General features: G+C 52.6%; 1 protein-coding gene across 1 annotated transcript; it reads right to left on the bottom strand.

Moving 5' to 3' along the window:
• Positions 1 to 261: 261 nt before the first annotated feature.
• On the bottom strand, positions 262 to 22,468 carry RBP1 (retinol binding protein 1). Its single transcript, XM_036332400.1, is given in 5 exon segments — positions 262 to 504; positions 2,063 to 2,164; positions 21,591 to 21,769; positions 22,206 to 22,308; positions 22,310 to 22,468. Coding segments are annotated over 5 exon segments (582 nt in total). The 5' UTR covers positions 22,454 to 22,468; the 3' UTR covers positions 262 to 450.
• Between the last annotated feature and the right edge of the window lie 3,616 nt (positions 22,469 to 26,084).

Raw genomic sequence — 26,084 nt, 5'->3', positions numbered from 1 at the left:
AAGTTCCCATGGGGAGAGCACCTTCTCCGGCTTCTGTGGCACCCACTGCACTGTGGCCCTGAGTGGACCCGGAGTGTGGGAGGCACACAGATGTCAGCCCCCAGCCAGGGCCCTGAGGAAAGATCACACAGGTGCACCATCACGACTAAATCTTCAGGCTGCGGCGGAAGTCCCCCCTACTGGTGGGGTGGCACCAGAGGAAGCCGACTTCCGAAGCCCCAGAGAAACAGAGCACAGAGGGGAAGCTTCTCCAGAGAGACGTCTTGAGCAGAGAGCACTTTTATTGGGATGGTTTTGTTCTAAGAAAAGGGAAAGGGACAAGGCCAAGAGACAGACTGCTAACCGGTACCTGGAGGTGGCTGGACGTTTCTGCCCCATGCTGTGCAGACCGGGGACCCCCGCCCGCATGCCCATGCCACTCACTCCCCGAGACTGAGGTCTGCCCCGGCTTCAGTGCACCTTCTTGAACACTTGCTTGCAGACCACACCCTCCACTCTCATCTCCTGAAACAAAAACAGATGCTTGTCATTGGCCAGACGAAGGCCACACGAGGGGTCAGTACTTCTAGGGGCAGCAACTTAGGAAATACTCAGTGGCTGCTGTTCTTCCCAAGAGTTGGTCTGAACTAACCAATTCCTTGGAGAGTTGGTTGAACTGGATCAGTGCAGATGAGGCTACAGCCTGTGATGAGAGCTGGTTGGGAAACTGATGTGGTTCAGAGCTGACCAACAAGACTGACCCTCTGATGCTCCCACTGCCTCCCTAATGGGCCCAAAGACTCTCCAAACCTCAGGCCTAAACCCAGGACAGAGTCTGTGTCCAGCCTTGGAAGAAATCAGGTCCAGACACAAGGCTCGACCCCTCAAAGGGCTCAATAAGTTGCCACAGACTCGGGGGGGCAAACTCGCATGCTGCTTCCAAGCTTCACTTGCATGCTGGAGTTAGCTGGGGAGCTTGAAAAATGCCTGGGTCCAGGCTAGACCAGTTTTATCAGCACCTCAGTGGGTGGGGTACTGAAATTGCTATTATTAAACACTCCTAGGTAGTACTAAACACTCCCAGGTAGTACATAGCCAAGAAAGCCATGCCCTGCCTGCAGGCAGCCCTGATGATTGCTGCCAGGGGGAATGACAGCACAGTGTTGCCACCCCTTCCAAGGGTTTTTTGTTTTTTGGTTTTTTTGAAGGCTAGAAATCAAAATATTCATGTGACATTTCCTGTTAAATTGTTGGCTGAAGAAGTCTGAAGCCCATTGATGGCCAAATAAAAGAGGCCTGTGGCCCCAGTCTGCACCCTGTCACGGAGCCACAGAACCATTGAGCAGAAAGGCCCGTGGAGATCACACAGCTACCCTCTCTCGTGCAGCTGAGGAAGGAAGGCCCAGGGAGGAGATGCTCAAGGCCAGGCACTGCAGCCTGGCTCTCTGTATCCTCCTAAGCCGCCTCTGAATATAATGCCCTCATGTCTCTTCGCCCGTACACGTCCCAGAGCTCTTGCAGGCCCTGATCTTTGCAGAACCCCTATGTGGTAGGAGGGCATTTTGCAGATGAGCTGAAGGAAGGAAGATACCGACTGAAAGGCACCCAGTGAGTCAGGACTAGAACCCAGATCACCCGGACCAGACTCCTTTCTTAGAAGGAAGATGGTTGGGGAAGTCCAAGGGCACAGAAGTGATGAGAGGTCGCCTTTTCGAGGAAACATTTAGCCCTCCGGATGCTAAGGTCCCTTCTCTGGATTTGTGGGTGCTTTTTCCAGGCAATGCATGGAGCAGAGGTAGCTTTGACCAGAGGTCCCAGGCTGGAGGGCAGGGTGAGTGGGGCCCACAGCTGAGCTGAGAAAGGCTTCACCTCCCCGACCTGGATTGTTGAGATCATGTCTTGCTTAGAGAATTGTCCTGGGTGCTGGCCTGCCACAGTTGGCATGGTGAAAAGAGACATTACTTGGGAGTAAATTTAGTTCTGCCACTTTCTAGCTGTGTGACTTGGAGGTGAGTCTCTATGCCCTCATCTTGCAAATAGGAACCACAGCAGGACCGGTCCCACCCTCGCCCCAGGAACCTACCAGGTGCAGCTCATCACCCTCAATCCACTGGGTCCAGCCACGTCCTTCCTTCTCACCCTTCTGCACACACTGGAGCTTGTCCCCATCCCAGCTCACCGTGGTCTGCCAAGCAAAAAACGAGTTTATGTCAGTCTTGAGCTAGCACCCACCCCGAGGGCTGGAGGAAGGGCAACCCCAATCGATCATTCAGTCAATTTTACAGAAAGTTTGCAGCCTAATACTCCTTGTCTATCACGTGCTCTTTAATACACCCCGTCCATCACATGCTCTTATGAAAATATACAAATCAGCCCTAGCCAGTCTGGCTCAGTGGATAGAGCACTGGCCTGAGGACTGAGGGGTCTTGGGTTTGATTTCCAGTCAAGGGCAGGTAACTCAGTTGTAGACTTGATCCCTGGCTCCTGGTCTGGGCTCGTGCAGGAGGCAACAGATTGATGTTTCTCTCACATTGATGTTTCTCTCTCTCTGTCTCTCCCGTCTCCCTTCCACTCTCTCTAAAAACCAATGGAAAAATAACCTTGGGTAAGGATTAACAACAACAAATTAAAATTAAATTAAAATATGCAAATCAGTTTAAAAATTACATCAACCTTAACAAATTTCATTTAGAAGGGTAATTAGGAGAGAAAATGTCATTGAGGTGGGGCAGCTGAGAATGGGGCTGGAAGGGAGGAGGGGCTTCCAAGGGCTGAGTGCACACTGCGTGTGTGGGGGGGGCTGGGGGGACAGTGAGGGCGGCTGTCCTGCATCTTGCTGGTAAAAAGCAGACTTCACAGACTTCTCTGCCCATCCCCAGAATTCACTCATTCATTCACTTGGGACACCAATAAGACCACACCCCTGCCCTCAAAGAGCTGTTCATCTTACGGAGAACAACCCAGACACAAATGCCAGCTACAGGTAGGAGTGGCAGCTCCTGCAGGCACTCCAGTGCGTCTCTAGATCCTCCTGACTGTCCATGTGGAACATGGATTAGCATCTCCGTTTTACAGATCCGGCTCAGAGACTTGCCAAGTTCATCCAGATGGTCAGTGGCAGTGCCAGGTTGGAACACAGACCTGCGGGGCCCTGAAGTCCTCCTCCCCACCAACCTTCACAGCTTCCTTAGTGGCCCAGGGTCACCAGTTACAGACCAAGGAGGCGGGAATCCAGATGAGAGTCAGGGAAGGTGAGGCTCTGGGAGGGGGAGGCACCAGGGCTGGGCCTTGAGCGACAGAAGAATGGAGCTGAAGCAGAGAAAGGGAGAGTGGGGAGCAGGCTGTTGAGAGACCACCATGAGACGAAGGCCCAGAGACGAGATAGCGCAGACGTGCTCAGGAAGCTCTCGGGATGGTGGGGAGAGAGAAGGAGGTCCCCTTTCCTGTCGGTGCTTGCTACCCATCTGCACCCACCACCTTGAGCCCTCACATCTTCCTTGAGCACTGGGTGCCCTGCCAGGCGCTGGGTGTGCGGAAGGGAAAACAGACCGAAAGAGGCCCAGCCTGTGCCAATGGGAGACATCACGGTCTTACTGGAGCGGCAAAGGGCCCACCCAGAAATACGGGGCTCAGAGTGTTGGAATTTAGAGGTGAGACAATCCAGGAGCTCGTGGTCTAGGCTGAGGCCTGTGTACACGTGCAGTGGGCATCTCTCCTACCTGCAGCCACCCGCCTCCCGCTGAACAGCCCTTCTACCGGGGCCTGCTTCCTCACTAAAGCAGTTAGAACTCCTCTGCCCCTGGTTCCCTGTGTGACTCTGAGCAAGTTCCTTCTCTGGGCCCCAGTGTCCCCATCTGTCATGCCAGGGGGTCAGAGGCCCCGCTTCACAGAGGTAAGGTTCTAGGGTTCTTGTGCTCCTGCCCTGGCTCAGCTGAGTCAGGACAGTCAGCAACAGCCTGATAAGCATTCAGGAGAGAAGGAGAAATCTGGGAATGGGTGTGGGGTGAGTGTGGCCACTCCCTATAGGAGGACCACCTGCTCCTGGCTGGTAACCCATCTCTTTCCTGGACTTGCTGATCACTACTGCCCTCTGCTGTTGGGATGACGCCACAAGGAGACACATGCACAAGGGTGACAAGTGGAGCCAGCTGTTCCCCCACCTTTGTTTGCACAGGAATAAATCGGACTTCTGCCCCTGGAGCATGTCCCCTGGAGGTGACGGGGCACAGGAGGACTTGGGTGGGGGCGGCTCTTCCCCTGCAGAGCTCACTCGGGGCACATGGCCAGCCCCAAACCTGAGAGAAGATCCCACCTCCAAGTCAGAACATAATGAAGTTCATGTCTGATGAGAGTTGACATGGGTCATGACCATTAATGACCTCAAGTCACAAGACAAGATGCCCATTCACTGGCCGCCTTGTCCATCCTCGGCCTGTGAAGGGGAGAGGGGACTGAGAAAGCAGGCAGCTCTGGACTTCAAGGAGCTGCTAAGAATACCTGAACAGCTACTCTTCGCGTGCTAATCCAGAGTCTACTCTGCATACTGAGGGCTCCAGACTCATCAGAGGCCAAGAGAGACTCACTGGGTCTCGGTTACGATATACATACTTCTGCCTCTACCGGAAACAGAAGCGTCAATGAGCATATTCACACCCTCTGTACTGGAAAACACAAGAAATGCTCTAAAAAGAACATAGTCATGCAAAGAATGTGTGGGATCTTGCTTCTTCAGAGATAATTACTCTAACATCTAGATTTCTGTCTAGTGTTATTTTATATTGATACACATATACATATCTCTGTTTTTTAAAAAGTAGGGCTGGCATATGAGGCAGAGCTCAGATATGAATGGGATTTGCTTGCTGAAGTTGGACAATAACTAAAGTCTTTCATGAAGACTGATGGGCGTGCTATTTATCACGACTAAATGTTTCAGAAGCTCCTTCCCTTCCCAGAGACGTGGCTCCAACAGGAGGCCGTGCCGCCTGCTGAGCTGGGCGCCAAGGAGCACGGCTATGTCCGCTTGCTGTAGAATTGAATGAGTCTTTGTGCAGGCAGAAGATCTGTTTGGAGCCTTCCCACAGATAGCTGTGATGACTCCAAAAACGTGACTTAGTTCTCTTGCCTCTACTCCACAGTCACTTGTGGTGGGAGGGAGTTCCTTTTAAGCTTTGTGTCCTGTGGGAATAAACTATCCATTGCCCAGAGGATCAGATTTATCCTAAGAACAGAAAAGGGGGGAGGGGGAGAGCCAGGGAGGCGATGATCACCCACAAACAATGGAGAGGAAAGAAAGCAATGTTGCAAGGGGAATGGGTAACAAACAATGGTCCCTTGTTCCCTTATGACACAAAAGAGATCTTCTGATAACCACCTTCCCGGGACCCAGGAAGAGGCCATTCTGTGGCCACCTTTGCTAGACCCGGAGCAGTGAGGTCTGGGACAGGGGCTCAGCTTGTCCCAGATCTCATTCAGTCTAGTTTGGACCCTCACCCTGCAGAGTCCATTTAATCGGGGTCTCACGGGGGAAATTTCAGCCAAAAGGATGTTCCTGATGCTTCTCAAGCGGCAGATGCTCTGGGGCAAGCATGTCAAGCTCGAGGCCTGTGGGCCGCATGTGGCCCACAGCGAATATCTTTGCGGCCCAGCCAATATAACGTATGTAAGACATGTTTTAATAAAAATTTTATAACTTAATTTTTACAATATACTGTTGTACATGATTATTAATAACGAACTACAATGTTCGCTAATTGACTGATTACTATAATCGTGTTGCATTCATTTCCCTTCTGTGCTTTCTGCACAGGTGCACCATTTCTCTCCACTAATACTAGCAGCGAATATTTTAGCAGCCAATGGCCACGTCATTAGTCTTGGACTGACTTGTTTGGTGTGCACAACAGGAAATATTTCGCTTTCGGAGAACAAGAAAAACAGGTTTATTTGCGTAATGCTTATGAATTTGTGCAGTTATTCAGTGTCTGGTAAGGTAATGTTCAAGAAAAAATATTTTTATTAAAATGTTCTATTATTTGATGTTAACGATGACTCATTTATTTCAGCCCTTTGTATTCAGCATGTCTTTATCGAAATAAACTCACGTTTCTATGAAAATTGAAGCTTTTGTTTTTTTGTGGTCCACATAACCTGAAACCTTGTTTATTTGGTCCGTGTTAGCCTTTGTGTTTGACATGCTTGCTCTGGGGGCTGAGGTGAACATGGTACAAAACATGGGGATGGGCAATGCTGCCTCCAGTCCTCAACCCTATGAGCTCTGGGGTGTCACCTTGGATATGAAGCCCAGACAAATCCAAGGACAAGGGGGGAAGTATGGCTACACTCAGCTCCCCTTTCAACAGTAATTCTCATCGCATAGTCCACCTAAAAGTTGGCCAATGGGCTGGAGCCCAGAGCAGCTGGTTGTAAAGCAAAGCCAGTCTAACTTTTCTATTAAAAATGAATAACCTCCAATACTTTGGCCTTGTCAGCAGCTTTCCCCAAAAGACATGCACCAACAGATGAATGCAGACAGCTCTGCATCACTCTGACAAGGTACTGTCACCTTAAAAGCCATTGTCTAGCTCCCCTGACCACTTAGAAAGCCCCGCTGGCACAGCTGCACGGGGACAGTGACAGAAAACCTGACTCCTGCAGGCGGCCCGAGGAAGGATGTCCCAGGGAAGTCTCGAGCCTCCTGGCCTTGTGCTAGTGACCTGTACTAGAAGTGACAGGCCATTCCCATTAAATGGATTCATTTTTGGTAGTGACCTGGCATGAACCACAACTAGTGGGATTCAAGTTGGCTGCCAAGAATTTGTGACATTTGTTACAGTTCCCACATGTCCAAACTCCCACTCCGGTGAGCAGGGCAGGGAGACGATCAATCACTCATCCTTTCACTCTTACCCGCCCAGCTCTAGGAGGCCCCCTGCTTAGGGACCTCCCAGAGGCTGGGAGTGGATCTTGTTTTCTGTGGTTGTAGAGTCAGAGCTTCACAGGGCAGGTCTTGTCCACGCTGATTCTGCCTGCAGAGGCCAGAGCCAGGACTGACACAGGCCTGACTCCAAACCTGTGCTCTTTAAATTTGGGGGATGAATTGAAAAACCCAGACAGTGTACTCCTGCATGTGGTGTGAATTACTGCACGAGGCCAATTGGCCCGTCCTCCTGGGGTTCGAGCTTCCAGTGTGCTCTACCCTTTGAGGGTTCCTGGGACAATGAGGACGTTCGCAGCCTCCCTCTGGAGCTTGTGGGAAGGTCAAGGAGGGTCACATAGAACCCTGTGCGGGGAGGGTTCCATAGTGCTTCACTTGACCTTTAAAGCTGATAAAAACGCAGCTTAGTTAAGTCACCAGCCCAAGCCACCTAGGGGTTAGGAGTCCAGCCATCACTTAAACCCACTTCTCTCTGGCTGAGGAGTGCACTCGCTGCCGTGAGGCCAGGCTGCTGCTGAGTGGCTGTGCTGAGTCTGGGTTATAAAGTAAAAATTGAAAAAGAAGCCCAAGAGACTCCCAGACAGAGGGCACAGCCTGGACAGATGTAGGCTGTGCAGGGGCGACATGAGGGGCATTGCCTTGCTGGACTCTCTTGGCATAACCCTCCCATGGAGCCTGAGTGGCTCCACTTCCTCTGAACCATTCCTAGGGGGCTGGCAATTACCTAAAATCAGCACATGCGAAGGGAAAGCCAATTCGCTCTAAAAGCAGATTAAAACTAAATTAATAAGGCCTTAAAATGTGAACAAGTAATTAGGGACATAAACGCTGTTAAAAGCAACTACTACAAACCAATGAAGCCACAAAAAGGCCTTTGTGGGCATGAAGAATGCAATTCCAATACCACAAAGAAGCTTATAGCACATGATAACTAATTCTTAGGATAAACACAATGATAAAATGTTAAGACTCTGTTGTCTCCGCTCAAAAAAATAAAAAACCAAACAACAACAACAAAAAAACACCAAAAAATGTTAAGACTCTTCTTGACATGTTATTTTTCAAACCTCCTTAAATATGTAAGAAAGTACCCTGAATCAATTTTAAACAAAAAACTGTCCGAGATCCCGAGGCCCCAGGAGGCCATGGTTCTGGGTGGGGAGGAGGGCAATGGGGCTGGAGATGGTCGCAGAGCTCCTGTAGAACTGCACGCAGTCCTAGGGGACCAGCACTGAGGGTGGCCCTGAGGCTGGGCTCAGCCTGCAGGGAAGGCAGACGTGTACACGTCTGGGATGCTGGGAAGGCTTCCTGGTGGAAGGGGATCACTGTCACCATCATCATCCTAACAACACACACTGAACACTCACTACGTCCTGGACAGGACATTAAACAGAACATGGGTCGCAGCAAGTTGATTCCTTAAACCACCTGGAGCAGTTATGCTTCTCCCCATTTTACAGATGTGGAGACTGAGGCTTCCAGGTCATGCACCCAGGAAGTGGGCAGATGAGATTGCCCTCTAGTAGCACTCTTGGCTACTGTGCTCTGCCGTGCCCTGACCTGACCCTTGAATGAGCAGTAGGCTTTTGCAGCGCGGTTCTGTGCAAGGAAACAACAGTCAGCCATTGTGGGTTCCACGCCTGCACACCAGCGTCAGGTGCAGGACATAGAGGCAGGTCACACACTACTGGAAAAGAAGACAAGCAGACAGAGGATTCCAGCAGAACGGGAAGTGCTGGTTAAAGGCAGGTGCCGGCATGTAGCTATGCAAGGGGGAAGCCTCATCATCAGCCTCTGACCTGGGAACAGAGGTCCAGTAGGGAAGGGTTCCTGGAAGAGGTAATATTGGGGGTCATGCTGGAATTGACACCAAAAACTTCATAAAGTCTGGGTTATAAAGTAAAAATTGAAAAAGAAGCCCAAGAGACTCCCAGACAGAGGGCACAGCCTGGACAGATGCAGGCTGTGCAGGGGCGACATGAGGGGCATTGCCTTGCTGGACTCTCTTGGCATAACCCTCCCATGGAGCCTGAGCCTGCACTCCCACCCCTGAATTTACTGGGGAGACCACTCACGGCCTCTCTTCTTCCTCAACCTCACATCTCTGTGGCTCCACCAGCCAAGCCTGGTGCAATGGAGAATCCAGATGTTTGCTTCTCGGGCAGGCAGAGCCAGCTCTGTTACTCAGCCAGTGCAAGGATTATCGGGTCCATCCGAAGTGGGAGGGGCATAAGGGGACGCCGTCCTGCCAAAAAGGCTCAGAGGGGCTCTGAAAGGCCGAGTCCGCCTCTATTTTTTTTTAATCTTTCAAGGAGGACAGAAACAAACAGCTCCCAGAAGATAAGAGATGCTGGCTCGGTAATCGGGGAAGAGGGAGCAGGTCAGGGGTCTGGATCCTTTCAGTCCCAGAAGGATGTCAGCTCCCACCTTAGAATCTCTGGCAGAGAAAAGGCGCATCACCATTGCTGAATGAATAGGGATACTCTAGTTATTTTTCAGGCCATGAACACCCATTTTTAAAAGGCAAGATAGCCCAGGCAATGTGGCTGTTCATTCTTCCTTAGGTCAGCCTTATAAAATGGGGTTAGCCCCTGGTATGACAGGGCCCTGACTTTCTCAGGCCCGGAGCACTTGGTCATCATGCAGGGCCACACAGCCAGCGAGAGCATCAGCCATGGTGTAACCCCCTTCTGCCCAACTCTGAACATGCACTGCCCCCTGTGCCCATAGGACTATCGTGCTGCCATGGATGCCGTCACCGGGAAATAGCACCTACTGCAGTGGGCCTGGGTTCTCCTGCCGGAGCTGGGCACTCAGGAGAGACCCAAAGAGAGCCTTGGGCAGGACTGAGCTCCAACCCATGCCCACCTCCTTCTAGCGGGTGACCTCGAGCCACTTACTCCACATTGGAGCCTCCATTTTTTCATCTGCAAAATGGGTTTGCCATGGAACGGAGCCAAAGGAGGAAGTGAAACAAGGGGCTGCAAGGACCAATTTCAGTGCTCGGCACATACAATACTTGGTAAGCAGTGGTTCCCCTCTGCCCTTGCCCAGCCTGTGTCTATGGGCCTACCTCCGCTCATGGGACCCTGTTAGCTTTTCTCTGCACGGCCAGGTGTCCCTCCACACGTTACAGGCCCCAGAATTTGTCTTTTGATGGACATGGTTTCCAAGGTGCGAGAATTAATAACTCATATCACTAGGGCAGTTACGTGCAGGCTTTCCTGCATCTACTCCTCCCCAGGGAGTAGGTATCTCTCACTGTATAATTATCCCCACTTCACGGACAAGTAAAGGCACAGAGAGGCGAAGTAACTTGCTTAAGGGCAGTAGGTTTTAAGTGGCAGAGATGAGATTCCCAAGATGATAGTCTGGCTCCAGAGCTAAACTGGTTACAAATCAGCCAGACTGTCTCAGAGGGAGCTGGGCTGTGGACAAGCAAGAGCTTGAAGGAGGGTCAGGAGCAGCTGCCCTCAGTCCTTGAAGCTGGGTTGTTGGCCTGCAAAGTAGCCTCCACCATCGGGGATGGCAAACCAGATGTCACTCCTCTGCACCCGACGAGTCCACTCCCTGACACGACCGCTTTGCAGAGGGACACTGCATTTCAGATTGCAAGAGCTTCACAAAGGGATTAATCCAGAGCTTTGACCCCCTTAGCATAACAACGACGTCATCTCTCTCTAGTGACAATCTAGAATGGGGTGGGCAAACTTTTTGACTCGAGGGCCACAATGGGTTCTTAAACTGGACCGGAGGGCCGGAACAAAAGCATGGATGGAATGTTTGTGTGAACTGATATAAATTCCAAGTAAACATCATTACATAAAAGGGTACGGTCTTTTTTTTTTTAGTTTTATTCATTTCAAACGGGCCGGATCCGGCCCGCAGGCCGTAGTTTGCCCACGGCTGATCTAGAATCAGACCAGCAGGAGCCAAGCCCTGCTCTGCCAGTTACCTGATCTCAGACAAGACACCTGTTCTGCCTTTCATTGTCTTCATTGATAATACAGGAAGAATTCTGGCATTTTCATCAGGGAATTGTGAGGATTAAAGAACGAATGCGTGGGAAGTGCTTAGAATTCCTAGCACGTGGGAAATATGAACACGCTTTAGCTATTATTAAATGGCAAGTGGGTCTTGCAGTGATAGGATCGATGGGGACCATTTATATTCTTTGAGGGCCTGCTATCTGTACTTAACACTCATTTGACAAACACATTGGAGCCCCTTGTGCTAGGCACTGGGGATACAAAGGAGTAGGCCCCACTGTCTGGAATCTCAGATGCATTAAGAGGTGTCACAGGTTTCCTGGGGAGCGGCACCTGCAGAGAGAAGCAGGGAGGAGAAGGCAAGAATGAGGATGGGGAGTCAGGACAAGACTGATGGAGCAGTTAAACCTGGGCTGGTCTTGACCAATGAGAACTTATCTTCCTGGAGGAGGAGGTGGGGGCCTTATCCCAGGGAAGTGAGCAGAGAAATGCAAAAAGGGGATGGCAAGTGAAGGCACCTGCAAAGGGTGAGGGGGGCAAAGTATATGGTGTGAGGTAGGGAATGGGGCTAAATGTGGCCTGGCTTTGCCTGTCAACCCTGGGGAGCCTCTGGTGGTGTTGAGCTTTGAGTAGCATGATCAGATTCCCTTTTTAGAATGGGAAGGTTGGGCTGCAGTGTTGAAGGCAGAGGGAGGGGGACCAATGCAGTCATTAAATAAAACAATCTACGGAACACAGCCTGGCACACAGTAAGCACAAGAGATGCTGCTATCATTACTACAGGCAAGAGGTCGGCAGAACTGTGGGGATGGGGAATGGGGAAAGAGACGCTAAGCTGCAGAATGTGTGGAACTTGTTGACTGATTGCCCATAAACGCTTTTCATTTATCTTCACGGGGATCATTTACATGGCTACGCGGTGCTCTATGGAATTAAAACGCCAGTCACTCCAACCACCGTGGTCACCTGGCAACTAGGAACACCGGCAGGAGGCAGCCTGTTCTGTAAACCACACAAAGCAGGAATCTCCGAGATCTGAAGGAGAGTCACCAGTAGTGTGATGGGGGCAGGCCCCTCAGGTCTGTCTGTGAAATGGGAGAGCAGCATCCCCTCTAGGATGGCTGGAGGCAGGGCCTGCCACAGAGTAATAGCCCTCACGTGGGGTGGGTTGTTGAGGATTATTACCACACAGCTACAGATACCTTCCTACCAACAGTTTGTTTTTTTCTTTTGAATGATTTTCCTGGACTATAATCCCATAAGCAGGATCTCTAAGGTGACTCTTTTGACTCATTGCACATTGTAAGCTGGGATTTCTCCCCTCATTTTCTGAGGGTGGAGCCAGTCTGTTGCAAGGCTGACAAAGGTGGGTGCTGCAGCCTGGGCTCCCCTGCACCCTTACCCCCTGCCTTCAGGCCCATCTTCGTTATACAGTTCTTCCCCAGAGTGCTCCCATCTGACCTAGGATCCTCAGCCAGGAAAGAAGGGGGAAGGCAGGCAGGAAGGAGAGCATTGACACCCAGGTATTAGAGCAGCGGTTCTCAACCTGTGGGTCGTGACCCCTTTGGGGGTCAAACAACCCTTTCACAGGGGTCGCCTAAGACCATCGGAAAACATATATAATTACATATTGTTTTCGTGGTTAATCACTATGCTTTAATTATGTTCAATTTGTAACAATGAAAATACATCCTGCATATCAGATATTTACATTACGATTCATAACAGTAGCAACATTACAGTTATGAAGTAGCAATGAAAATAATTTTATGGTTGGGGGTCACCACAACATGAGGAACTGTATTAAAGGGTCACGGCGTTAGGAAGGTTGAGAACCACTGTATTAGAGGCAGCTAGCTAGCACTCCGAGGTATTTACATATTAAAGGAACACAGAAAGAAGTCTGGATAGTTAACCAAAATTAATGTGCTCTGATGGAGGCATTTCAGGCAGCAGGACAGGGACCTGGGGTTCCCCTTTGGAGGACAAGCGTGTGTGTGTGTGTGTGTGTGTGTGTGTGTGTGTGTGTGTGTGTGTATGCGCGCGAGCTCTAGCACAACTCAATTTATATAACAGAGACAGCAACAAAAATATCAAAAATGCTTCCCAGGGAGGAAGCTATTGTGAACCAGGCATGGTCCTTGCTCTCTGAGATTCCCATCAGCTCCAAGTCAAATATGAATAAATCCTAATCACATGTGAAATGTCTGCAATAGGACCCGGGCTGGAGGGGTTGGTTTCCAGAGACTTCCATGGGGGAAATGGGGCCCTAAGGGCAGTGATCGAGTTACAGACTCTGGATGCCTGCAGGGGAGAGTGGAGGGGTTTTCTGCCCCACCCACCTCTCTGCTTCCACGCCCTGTGGAGCCAGGGCTCTGGGTTGACTGTGAGGGGCTGGACATCCTCAGAGACTGGGATGGTAAACCTTCAGTCTAGGGCATCAGAGGGCTCTGGCACTTTGTTGCACACAGCATTGTGGCTTCACAAGGCACAGTCCCCTGAACTAGTTCTATGGTCCTCAGAAAGTGCCTTGTAAGCAGCAGTCATGATGCCCATTTTGCAGATGTGAAAACAGAGGCATTGTGTGAATCCTTTAAGGTCAGTCACTCTTCTCCACATCGTCAAGCCTTGTCAATACTGACTACCTCCAGGTTGTGATGGGGCTCACAGTAAGTGCCAGCCCTCAGCAGAGCTCCATGGGAGGCTTTGTAACAGAGACTATCTAATCAGAATCCTTCCTCGGCCACCAGCTGGTTCTTAACCTCTGTCAGCCTCAGATTCTCATCTGTAAAGTGGGTATAATGACACTTTCAGAACAGCAGTTGTGAGAACCAAGAGAGGAAAATTGCTAAAATCATTTGGTACGGGCATGGCACTTAGTAAGAACTGAGTACATGCTATTTTCCTTTGTTGCAGCCTTACAAAAATCAAAACCTAACAAACCAGTGGGATTTTTGAAAGCTACTTTGTGAATTTTATTTGGGTTGCTTTAATTCTCCCTTTAGTAATCCTCACAAGCATGCTGCTGACACGATTTCAAAGGTCGGAGAACTTCAGCTAAGAATGAAAGAAACTCCGTGTTCCCACCCGGGAAAGGCACCAGCCAAATGCTGGGGGCCTGATCTGGGCAGAGGAGGCTCCCACGGGCTGCCAAATCCGACGGCATTCTCAGCTCTGCAGCCCAGGGAGTTACTTCTGCCATTGGCATTGTGTTTTTAAAAAATAAGAACCAAAAAAATCTCTTTAATCATTAAAGCAGTGGTTCTCAACCTTCCTAATGCCGCGACCCTTTAATACAGTTCCTCATGTTGTGGTGACCCCCAACCATAAAATTATTTTCGTTGCTACTTCATAACTGTAATGTTGCTACTGTTATGAATCGTAATGTAAATATCTGATATGCAGGATATATTTTCATTGTTACAAATTGAACATAATTAAAGCATAGTGATTAATCACAAAAACAATATGTAATTATATATGTTTTCCGATGGTCTTAGGAGACCCCCGTGAAAGGGTCGTTTGACCCCCAAACGGGTCGCAACCCACAGATTGAGAACCGCTGCTTTAATGAGTCAAGAAGAGGATCAGAAAGCTGGCAACAGTTTATACCCAAGTGTTAACAGCAGTTTGGTGGATTTCATGTATACCACATATAAGTAGATGGACGGATGAATGGATGATGGACAGATGGAAGCAAGAAAGTCAGGGAGGGAACGGAAGGAAACATAGATGGTTAAAAGGGACAGAATTCAGAAAATCTATAAGTGCTGATATAGAAAGATGCCTAGGAAATATCATTGAGTGAAAAACCAATGTACAGCACTGGCCAGTAGCTCAGTTGGCTAGAGTAGCAGTCGCCAACCGGTGGTCCGTGAGGTCTGAAAGGTTGGCGACCACTGGGCTAGAGCATTCTCTTGATACAACCAAGGTTGTCAGTTCAATCCCCGGTTAGCGCATATACAAGAATCAAGCAATGAGCACATAAATAGGTGGAACAAATCGATGTTTCTCTCTCTTTCACCAATTAAAAACACCACCGGTATTTGAAGTGGGCCTTTCTTCCTCCCTTTTTGGCTTTAGAGATATTGACTAATTAACTGATTAATAGATGGAGGAAGATTTCCAGACAGAGCCACCAGAAACAGTAACAGGAATAACCTCTGGGAGTGGGAAGCAAGACAAGAGAGGGAAGGGGTCCTTTCCATTTCAGTCGACTGACTCTCTACTCTGCTATTTGAATTTTTCCCCTTTTACAATCAAAACAAAGGACTGCACAGGAGGGCGGAGGCTGGAAGTGGAAGGCAGGCTCTGTGGAAGGGGTCATCCTGAGTTCAGAGCTGAATATGAAGGCGAGGTCTCAGCTAAAGGAACAGGCGCCAGGCTCCTGCGTGAACAAAGCCACCCCCTCCAGGGAAAACCTGACCCGGTGTCCCTGGTGGGATGACAAATGGCCCTTCTGCCACCACCACGCAGAGCAGGCTGGCTGTGGTTCCTGGGAATCAGCTGCTCGAGCTAGGGGGAGCTGGGAACAAAGAACCCCGTCATTCCTCATTCCCAGGGATTCCCTGGCCCCAGAGTGGGGGACACTATTTGAAGTTGAGGAGCACCTTCCTTTTTCAAGGTCCCCCACCCTGCGACAGCCTACAATTGCTCCATTCAATAAATGATAATGGTTCAATAAATGGTAATGGTTTCAAACTGGGCTGGAGATGTCATCTAGATGAATAAAGGCGTGCAGGAGGCAGGGGAGAAAACCTGGGTCTTGTCTATACATTTCCACCAAAATGACAGCCTCTGCTGCTTGTGGGGCGTGTCAGAGCTGAACAGAACAGACTGAGAACGTTGTGAGTGACTCTGGCTACACGGATCTGAATCCCTGCATGCCTCAGCCTGGGCAGAGACCGTGAGCCATGTCTGTGAATCTGGGCATGGATGGCAATATCTACAGGGGTCAGGTGATGGACGAAACCGGCCAGCGGCACATGGCTCTCTACACCTGGTTTAGAGAGGCGCAGGCACAGAGATGTTTCTTTACTCCAAAGCAGTGGATCAAAAGCTTTAGCTGCATCAGAACCACCTGGTGGGCACCATGAAACCCGGATTGCAGTTTCTGATTCACAGGCCAGGGGCGTGGCCGGAGAACCTGTTTCTAACATTCTTGTGCTGCTGCTGCTGCTGCTGCTGGCTTGCCCTTAGGGAGCCATTGCTTAGCGAGCTGCTCAGGAACCCAAGGCACAGCGATGAGGATGGGCCAGCTGGTCCTTGAGTTCAAGGAACAGGGTGGGGTGAGCGGACTTCGTAAACTGGAGACTGTTCCATCTAAGGGGGCAGCTGTGACAGTGTCTCAGGGAGCCACATGGCACAGACATAATCAGGCACCCAGTGTTTTTAGCATCTTGATTTTTTTTTTTTTTTGGTAAAAACAGCTAGAAATATGGATTTTTTTTTCTATGAAATATTACAATCTTTGGCAATAACTGGCAACTGGCTTTGAAATTTTTCAAACATTGCACAGGCCAAACAAAACATATCTGCAGGCCAGATTTCACCCTCTGGCTAGGAAACTTATCTTGTTCCCATGGAAGAGAGGCAGGGTCAGAGATCTCTGAGCCAGGGAACCTCTGAGAGGAATGTCAGCCTGACCTCTCCCAGCAGGCTGACCACGCCTCTCCAGCAGGATGGCCACGCCTCTCCCAGCAGGCTGCCAGCCTCTCCCAGCAGGCCTGGACCACGCCTCTCCAGCAGGGCTGGCCACGCCTCTCCCAGCAGCCTGACCACTCCTCTCCAGCAGAGACTGACCATCGCCTCGCCAGCAGGCTGACCAACGCCTCTCCCCAGCGGCGACCGACGCCTTCTCCAGCAGGCTGCCAACGCCTCTCCAGCAGGCTGGACCACGCCTCTCTTCCCAGCCACCTTACAACGCTCTCCCAGCAGGCGTGGCCACGCCTCCTCCGCAGCCTTGCCACTTTCCCTCCCAGCCTGCTGACCACGTCCCTCCCAGAGCCTGACCACTCCTCTCCCAGCAGGCTGGCCACCTCTCCAAGCACCTGAACACTCCTCTCCCAGCAGCTGGCCACACCTCTCCCAGCAGGCTGACCACTCCTCTCCCCAGCAGCCTGACCAGGCTGACCACTCCTCTCCCAGCAGGATGGCCACGCCTCTCCCAGCAGCCTGACCACTCCTCTCCCAGCAGGCTGACCACGCCTCTCCCAGCAGGCTGACCACTCCTCTCCAGCAGGATGGCCACGCCTCTCCCAGCAGCCTGACCACTCCTCTCCCAGCAGGCTGGCCACTCCTCTCCCAGCAGGCTGACCACTCCTCTCCCAGCAGGATGGCCACGCCTCTCCCAGCAGCCTGACCACTCCTCTCCAAGCAGGCTGACCACGCCTCTCCCAGCAGGCTGACCACGCCTCTCCAGCAGGATGGCCACGCCTCTCCCAGCAGGCTGACCACTCCTCTCCCAGCAGGCTGACCACTCCTCTCCCAGCAGGCTGACCACTTCTCTCCAGCAGGATGGCCACGCCTCTCCCAGCAGCCTGACCACTCCTCTCCCAGCAGGCTGACCACTCCTCTCCAGCAGGATGGCCACGCCTCTCCCAGCAGGCTGGCCACACCTCTCCCAGCAGCCTGACCACGCCTCTCCCAGCAGGCTGGCCACGCCTCTCCCAGCAGCCTGACCACTCCTCTCCCAGCAGGCTGACCACTCCTCTCCCAGCAGCCTGACCACGCCTCTCCCAGCAGGCTGGCCACTCCTCTCCCAGCAGCCTGACCACGCCTCTCCCAGCAGGCTGGCCACGCCTCTCCAGCAGGATGGCCACGCCTCTCCCAGCAGCCTGACCACTCCTCTCCCAGCAGGCTGACCACGCCTCTCCCAGCAGGCTGGCCACACCTCTCCCAGCAGCCTGACCACTCCTCTCCAGCAGGATGGCCACGCCTCTCCCAGCAGCCTGACCACTCCTCTCCCAGCAGGCTGACCGCTCCTCTCCCAGCAGGCTGACCACGCCTCTCCCAGCAGGCTGGCCACGCCTCTCCCAGCAGGCTGACCACGCCTCTCCCAGCAGGCTGACCACGCCTCTCCAGCAGGATGGCCACGCCTCTCCCAGCAGCCTGACCACGCCTCTCCCAGCAGCCTGACCACTCCTCTCCCAGCAGGCTGACCACGCCTCTCCCAGCAGGCTGGCCACACCTCTCCCAGCAGCCTGACCACTCCTCTCCCAGCAGGCTGACCACGCCTCTCCCAGCAGGCTGACCACTCTCTCCCAGCAATGGGCTCCCTGAGGCTGTGGGCTCCTTAAGTCCTCATCACTCTCCTCTCCTTTGGCCACATTTTGCACGCCAGCCACACTGAAGTCTTCCAGACTGCACCTCTCTCACCTGAAACCTCCTCCCAACCAGGCCTTTTCTGACCTCTGGGCCTTTGTGCATATGGCTCCCTCTGCCTGGAATGCTTTATCCTTTCTCCAAGTCAGCCCTAATTCTTACTTGTCCTTCAAGGCCTCACTCAGTTGTGACCTCCTCCAGGGAGCCTTCCATGACCACTGCCCCTCAAACCCCAGTTCTATGCTCCTCAGCCCACTGTGCTTCTATCACAACACTGGGCTGCAAAGGCCTGAAGATGCATCTGTCTCCTCCACTGGCCTGGGGGCTCCAGGGGGCCGTGCTACCTCCGTGACCCCACACTGAGTCCAGGGCCTGGTGTGGGATAAGTCCGAAATAGCACTTACCAAGTGCTGCTCTCTTGGCCTTGGCCTTCCTCTCATCCTCTTCCTGTTTGCCTGGCGACTTCCTGTCTATCCTTCAAGCCACAGCTTAGACTCCACTTCCTTGGGAACTTCTCCTGACCCCCCAGAGCCAGGAGGAGGTACTTCTCTGCCTCTCCTCCCTCCATGGCACATGTCACAGTATGACTGGCTGCTGTGGCCTGTCTCCCCCACTTACCCTGAACTCCGTGAGGGCAGGACTCTCATATGATTCATCTCAGTAACAAAGGGCTGCAAAGACAGAGCCGGCACCTCGAAATACTTGTAGGACCGAGAGAGCAATGAACACACCTGAATGAATGATCCCAGGTGAGAAATGACACCTTTGTAATGTGCTGGGAAGAACATGTTAGAATGAAGCCACCTGATGCTGAGAACAAACTGGCTTCCTCCCAGCTGCTGGACTGGCTGGTGGGTGCAGAGCATGTGGAGCAGAAGGGGCCACCACCTTGCTCAGGTCCCTGAGGGCCCAGAGACCGCCGCCAGCATGGCATCTTGGCATGCAGCTCCCCTCCATTCACAAGCCTCAGGCTGGCAGTTCCTGGAATTCTGTTCTAACCCTTCCACAGCACACTCTTCACTATGGCCCGACATCCAGCTGGGCAGTCAGGAGAGAAAGGCGAGGTGGGGGCCAAGGGCGGGCCTGGGCAGAGGGGCCGTCCCTCCCCAAAGGGCATCTAGTGAGTCCTGAGACAGCAGAAGGGACCATGAATCTTGCCCGACGTCATCCGGTTTGCCCAGCCGCTGGGCTCCCTGATCTGCTCACCTACCACTGTCCTACTGCTGGGTTAAGAAAAGAAGGTGGCTATGTGTCCCTTCCCTTGTGTCCAAAACCCTCCCTTCCTCCTCTTCTTTTATAATCAAGTACAGAAGTGCCCCTCTCCAGAACTCCTCTGGATCCCTCCTCTGCGTGCTTCCCTTTGTCACCACTGATCTCACAGTGTATGGACTGTGTGTCTCCGCCACAAAGACTATGAGTTCCCGCACATCAGGGATTGTGCGTGCTGGGCTGTGTCCCGGCCCCTGGAGCAGTGACTACTAGCATGTCAGGAAAGCGGCGGGTACAGTGCAATGGTTAAGGGCAGGCACTCTGGTGCTGACGGACCAAATTCAAATCCTCCCTCTGCCATTTACTTTGCTTCCCAGAGACCACACAACAAGCCCTGCCTCGGTCTTCTTATCTGTAAAATGTTGTGAAGACCAAATTAAAATAAAATGTGAACAGTACCAGGTACATAGTAAGCCCTTGAGTATTACCTAGTATTCCTGGGTGATCAATGAATGTTTTCCGCATTAATGGAGGGAATAAAAGAGCAAAGATAATTAGCCAGTTTCAAGCCAATACATTCCAGAGGCTGTGGGTGACCCCAAATAAACAGATGTTTTTTGTGCTCTGTGAGTTCCCCAGGAGTGAGCTGGGGACGACTGTTCTTACAGTGCAATTCCATGCAGCGGGCCAGGGGGCGGATCATGGGCAGAGGTCTGAAAGGCAGGGCAGGGCCCTCACCTCACCATGGCAGACCTTTCCCACAGAGCCTCTGGGCAGATGAGAGGCCTTGGGTCTTTACAGACACAATAGTGTTTTCTCCCACTACCAGCCTCTCCAAGGACACACCAGGGCGGCCACTCCCTCTTCCGCTATCATGCCGAACAGCAGGCTCATACTCACTCCTGACTGCCTTCAGATGAATCAACAACAGAGGACCAGTCCTCCAGGCCTGGGGCTCCTCAATCCGACACCAGCACTCCTCAACCCCTGTCCTAAGGAGCCTCAGCGTCTGGTTTCTGCACAGGCTACCAGCAGAGAGGAACCTGGCCGAGAGCCGGAGCGTGGGCTTCAAAGTCCAAAGACCTAGGGCTCAGATCCCATCTCTCGCCAGTCCCTTCTCCTGGGGAGCCTGCTATTGCATAATATGGGGGACTAACCCCTCCCTCCCTGGGCTGTGCGCAGTGCAGGGCAAACAGCAGACCCCCCCCCTCCCCCCAATAACAGAAGGGGGCGGGGAGGACAAGAGGGAGGGCCTCATCGATAAGCAGAAACCAGCTCTGGACCCAAGACTGTGAAAGGGAGACCCGAGTACCCTGACCTCCCAGTGACCAGAGAATGTTGATGGAGGCCTGGGTCTGCCCTTCCGGAGTTTGCTGTGGCAGCACTAATTGGGGTCTCCCGGTCACCAGCTTCCCACCCTTGGGGGCGGGTCTCCACCTCCTCCCCCCATTGCTGCAGCCTCTGGCTGGAGCTGCAGAGGAGCTGACCTTTCCAGTAGGTGTTGGCTGCAAGGTTCAAAGGAAGCTCTGCAGTGCAGAGCGGAAGACAGGTGGGGACGGGGATGGATGGTCAGGAGCCAAATCCCAGTTTGGGGACAGAAAGGGGCAGGTCAGAAGGCTTCTGGCAGGGATCATGGTGGCCTCTGCTTCCTAGAGTGGCTTCATGCTCGGTCATATGGGAAGTTTACACTTCAAGAGGGTTTCCTGTGTTTCTCCTTTATTTCCTCCCTTCCTGCTCTCTCTCCTTCCTCCACCACCCAGAGTGCAGCCAGAGAACAGTCGACAGACATGCCTGGAATTCCAGCCCACCCCTCCCTCTTGGTGCTGCTCCAGGCATGTTACTTCATCTCTTTGAGACAGTTTTCTCATCTGTTAAATGGGTGTACTCAGACCTCCCTCAAAGGTTGTTGGGAGGATTAGGCGGAGTCAAGTGTATAAAGCACATGTAGGGACACAGAAGAAACTAAAGCAGCCGAAATGTTTAGAACTATAACCATCCGGTTTGCACGGAGGAGGTGCTGGATGAGGGGTGCTGCCTACTTGGGGCACCAGGCCAAGATCCCTGGTCCCTAAGAATACAAGGGCCCTTGCTCCCCTCTCAAACGAATGAGCCCAGCCCTTGGTCAGCGCCCCCCCTGGGCAGGAGGTCCTCACCATGCACTTGCGGTCATCTATGCCCGTCAGATCCTCCTCAAACTCCTTCCCAACCTGGAAGTCCATGATGTAGTTTCTAAAAGTGCTCAGCGTGCGGATGATCATATGGTCGCCGTCCTGCACGATCTCTTTGTCTGGCTTCAGCAAGTTGGCGATTTTGCGCAAGGCCACATTGACATCTGCAGGGGGCCGGGCAGAGAGGGGCAGAGTGGGCCTGAAAGCTCAGAGAACTGCTCCTAAGGGAGAGGGGCCCGGGAGCCCGCTCCCAGGAGAACAGCGGGGTTCCCTCTCGCTTGCACGCTGTGCGCAGCCAATTTGCGCCTTTTTCTTTATTTTGTTCTTTGCAACAAAGTTTTCCGCCCTTATGCTACCCCTTAAAAAACAACTAGGAAAACAAGCCCAGCGTTCCTAGGAAAATCATCCACGTCTAGAGCCAACTTTTAGAGCCAACTCTCAGATATTTACCACTAATGAACCCTGACCACCCCCACCCTCCAGTTCAAGCCTGCTGGCCACCCCGGGCCCGGCGGCCGCCCTTCCGCGCAGGCTCCTGGGAGGAGCGCCTCGGAGGGGCTCGCGGGCGCCCCGGGCCAGGCTCGGCGAGCAGTGGCTTACCGAGCGCGCGCAGGTACTCCTCGAAATTCTCGTTGGCCAGCATCTTCCAGTACCCGGTGAAGTCGACGGGCATTTCGGGAGGCGATTGGGGCCGGACGGCCGCGGAGCGGGCGGGGGCGGCTCTTGGCTCTGCCGGGGCAGCGGCTACCGAAGCGACCCGGCCGGTGGGCAGCCCGGAAATGTGCGCCCTCAAGTGGGGCGGTGACAGCTGGATTCCAAGCTCGCACAAAGCCCGCGGGAGGATCCATTGTAGCCGTCGCTCCTCCTTCCTGAGCGGGGGCGGGGGCGGGATGTTGGAGGGCTAGGTTTGTCCCTGGCCCGCGGCCACCTTCCATCGGACCTTCAGTTCGCTCATCTATGAGGGAAGAAATGGGGGCGCGGGCGGGGGGCATGTTGCTTCATTGGCCCCAACTCTTCGGTTCCTGCAGGATTCCTTCAAAATCCTTGAACGTCTCACATTCGGCGGCCATTGACGGTTGGGAAACAGTCTCTCTGGGTTGCTGGAGCCATTAAGGAAAGAGGCCACTTTATAGGCCTTTGTCTAAAGCGCTGCGCCGGTGGCCAGGCCGGTGGGCGCCCAGTCAGGGTCGGGAAAGCTGGGCAGCTCTACTCTGGGAGAGAAAAGTGGGCCACTCTCCACATTCCCTCCCGCCCCCCAATAAAAACAAGGTTGGTGTTGTTTGAAGTGTAGCTAAAAAGGCCGTCTGGGAGGTTCCGATGCACAAGTTTGAGATCCACTCTTTATGTAAATGTAAGCAATTATTAATACACTGCTGTCACCTGATGGCAGCGCCCACACCAGAGCTCTGCACGCTTTTTTACATTCTGCTTTATATGTTCTGGAGACATTTCCATATCTGCACATACACAGTGTCCTGCTTCTGCAGGATAGTCCACTGTATCCAGCTTGTCCCCATCCATGGGCATTTATGTTGTTTCTCATCCTTTGCAATGAAGATCTTTGATCACACCTCATTTCCCACCTGGAGTGCTTGGCACAGTGCTTTCAAGCCTCTCTCTGTGCCAACAAGGAGGTGACATCATCATGTGGGCTGACTTTTTGACCCTCTATTAAAGATTAAATATCTCTTTGAAATTGCTTTTTTGCACAAATCATAGCCTAGTTGACAGCAGATACATTCTCTTTTCCTGACGGTGGCTCCCTCCCAACCGCCTCTCCCCCGCCCTCGCACACACACCATTTAGTCTCCACATGCATCAGGCCGCATTAGGAAAGGATGCCTCCTCTTTTTTTTTTTTTTTTAATATATTTTATTGATTTTTTACAGAGAGGAAGGGAGAGAGGTAGAGAGTTAGAAACATCGATGAGAGAGAAACATCGATCAGCTGCCTCCTGCACATCTCCTACTGGGGATATGCCCGCAACCCAGGTACATGCCCTTGACCGGAATCGAACCCGGGACCCTTCAGTCCGCAGGCCGACGCTCTATCCACTGAGCCAAACCAGTTTCGGCGGATGCCTCCTCTTGAGGGCAGGGTCACTTCATCCGAGGGAGCGGCCTGGAGTTCAGCCCCTTACCCGCCTTACTCTGCACCGGGGTGTCCACCTTGGCACTGTTGCCATCTTGGGCCACATCATTCTTTGTTGGGGCGGGGGTTGTATTGGAGGATGTTTAGCAGCATCCCTAGCTAGATCCCAGTGGCACCTCCCACAAAGATGTCTCCAGACAGTGTGAAATGCCTGGGGGGGAGGGATGCCTGTGGGAGGAGATCACCCCTGGTTGAGACCCACTGTTCTGACAGCTGTACCCTCCTCAGGCCGGTCTCCCCCTCCTCAAGGCGGTCTCCCCTCTCTTCTCACCTGGCTAGGGATGCTCAGGCCACCAGTGGTTCCCACAGGCCCTGGCTCCATATCCCTCCCTAGCCAGCCCAGAGCTCATCTCAGGGGGACAGCCAGGTGATGGGACAGCCAATCCTGGCCCCGCCCAGCCTAAATGTGCAAGAAGAAACCCCTTCAGCTCAGGGAGGTGGTTGGGTGGGGCCTGGCTTGGCCTAGGTTCTCTAGGGCCTCTAACCAGGGCTAGCTGGGCTTCCCTGTTGGCTTGACTCACTGGGATGGAGGTGCAGCCAAAGGCTTAAACAGTGAACTGATCATTCCTTAGTCACCTCCAACTAGTCCAAACTCCTTTCCCTGTTCCCAAGTACCGTCCACTCAGCCGACTGGACTCCTCCCCCTCCCCAACCTTCTCCCTTTGTGCTGAGTCTGCTGAAATGGTTCATGCCCAATGTCCAGCACAGTGCCTGGCACACAGCAGGCTCTGCCAGTGCCAGCCCTCTGCCATGCCCAGAGCAGTCCCTTCACGCTCTAGGCAGAAGCCTGCCTCTCCTCACCATCCCCATCCTCCCAGGTCCATCCCAAAGAACCAAGATCTGGCCGCTCCTCCCTCCTCTGGCCGGTTGGGACCTCTCCTACTCCCCTGACCTCACTGTGCCCAACTGGCCAGCTGGCACATGGCACTTAATTCAGGGGGGTTTTACCTGTTCCTGTCTGCCTTTGTTTAGCCCCCCGAAAGGTCAATATACTCCTGCCCTTCAGGTCTCCTCCCAGGAGGGCTCTCCTGGGTGCTGGCTGTGCTGCTTCTTGCAGCTGGGGCTGGTGGTGAGGGTAGGCATTAGAGGCAGGATGCTGGGTTGGAAGTTGTCTGTCACTGTCTACCTGAGTGACCCTGGGTAAGTTGCTTATCCCTCTGTGCCTCAGTTCCCCCATGTAAAATGGGGACACTCTGAGAAGCAAAGGAGAAAGGGGATATAAAGGGCATGGCACAGAGTCCTGCTCCAGAGACAGTGCTATTTGAGGAGCCTTAGAAGTGAGGGAAGAGGCAAGGAGAGAAGGGTGCTAGCCTGTGCCCCCTTCTGGGGCCTTGAGATCGTTCCAATGAGTTGAAGTGGGAGTGCCCTGCGGAAGGGTGGAAGCATTAGGTATCACCACGGTTATCCTTGCTCAGCCACTCCGTCATGCTCAGGTTAATCCATTAAGCAGTAGTTTTTGGAGCTGCTTTCTGTCTGGGTGATCACCTGGGATGTGTTAAGTAAAGAGAGCAACCGAGGACAGTGTGTAAAGAGAGAGGGGATCTGTGTGGGGTTGGCAATTAGTGAGGCGGTGAGCACAGCCAGGATCAGAGAAGTCAGGAGGAAGGAGGACAGGTCAGGGGAGGGGAGAGATAGGTGAACAAAGCAATACAGAGGTGGGGGCAGAGCTGTTAATGATTGAGGGGAGAGAGAGAGAGAGAGAGAGAGAGAGAGAGTGAGAGCGAGAGAGAGAGAGGAGAAGAGAGAGAATAGAGAGAGAAGAGAGAGAAAGAGAGAGAGAGATATCCTAGGACAGTGGTCGGCAAACCGCGGCTCGCGAGCCACATGCGGCTCTTTGGCCCCTTGAGTGTGGCTCTTCCACAAAATACCACGTGCGGGCGCGCATGTACAGTGCGATTGAAACTTCGTGGCCCATGCGCAGAAGTTGGTTTTTGGCCTGGGCGAGTCTATTTTGAAGAAGTGGCGTTAGAAGAAGTGGGGGGTGTCGGTCGGTCGGGCGAAGGGAGACGCTGGGCAGGCAGGCCGCGAGATTCATGCATGAGTTGAGTGAGCCAGAGAGTTGAAGGGGTCGACCTCAACAAACTTACCTCAATCAGATTGAGGACGCTTTTAGCAAAGGCCAGCTTAGGAGTACCCTAATTAAGTTAATAACAATGTACCTACCTATATAGTTTAAGTTTAAAAAATTTGGCTCTCAAAAGAAATTTCAGTCGTTGCACTGTTGATATTTGGCTCTATTGACTAATGAGTTTGCTGACCACTGTTCTAGGACATCCTAATGGGCTCTTTCCTTTAAAAAGAGCAGCAGAGATATGAGATCAAGGATTA

This window comes from Myotis myotis, unplaced genomic scaffold (assembly GCF_014108235.1).
Source record: "Myotis myotis isolate mMyoMyo1 unplaced genomic scaffold, mMyoMyo1.p scaffold_m19_p_13, whole genome shotgun sequence".
Lineage (NCBI taxonomy): Eukaryota > Metazoa > Chordata > Mammalia > Chiroptera > Vespertilionidae > Myotis > Myotis myotis.
This window is presented reverse-complemented; position numbering and strand designations above follow the sequence as displayed.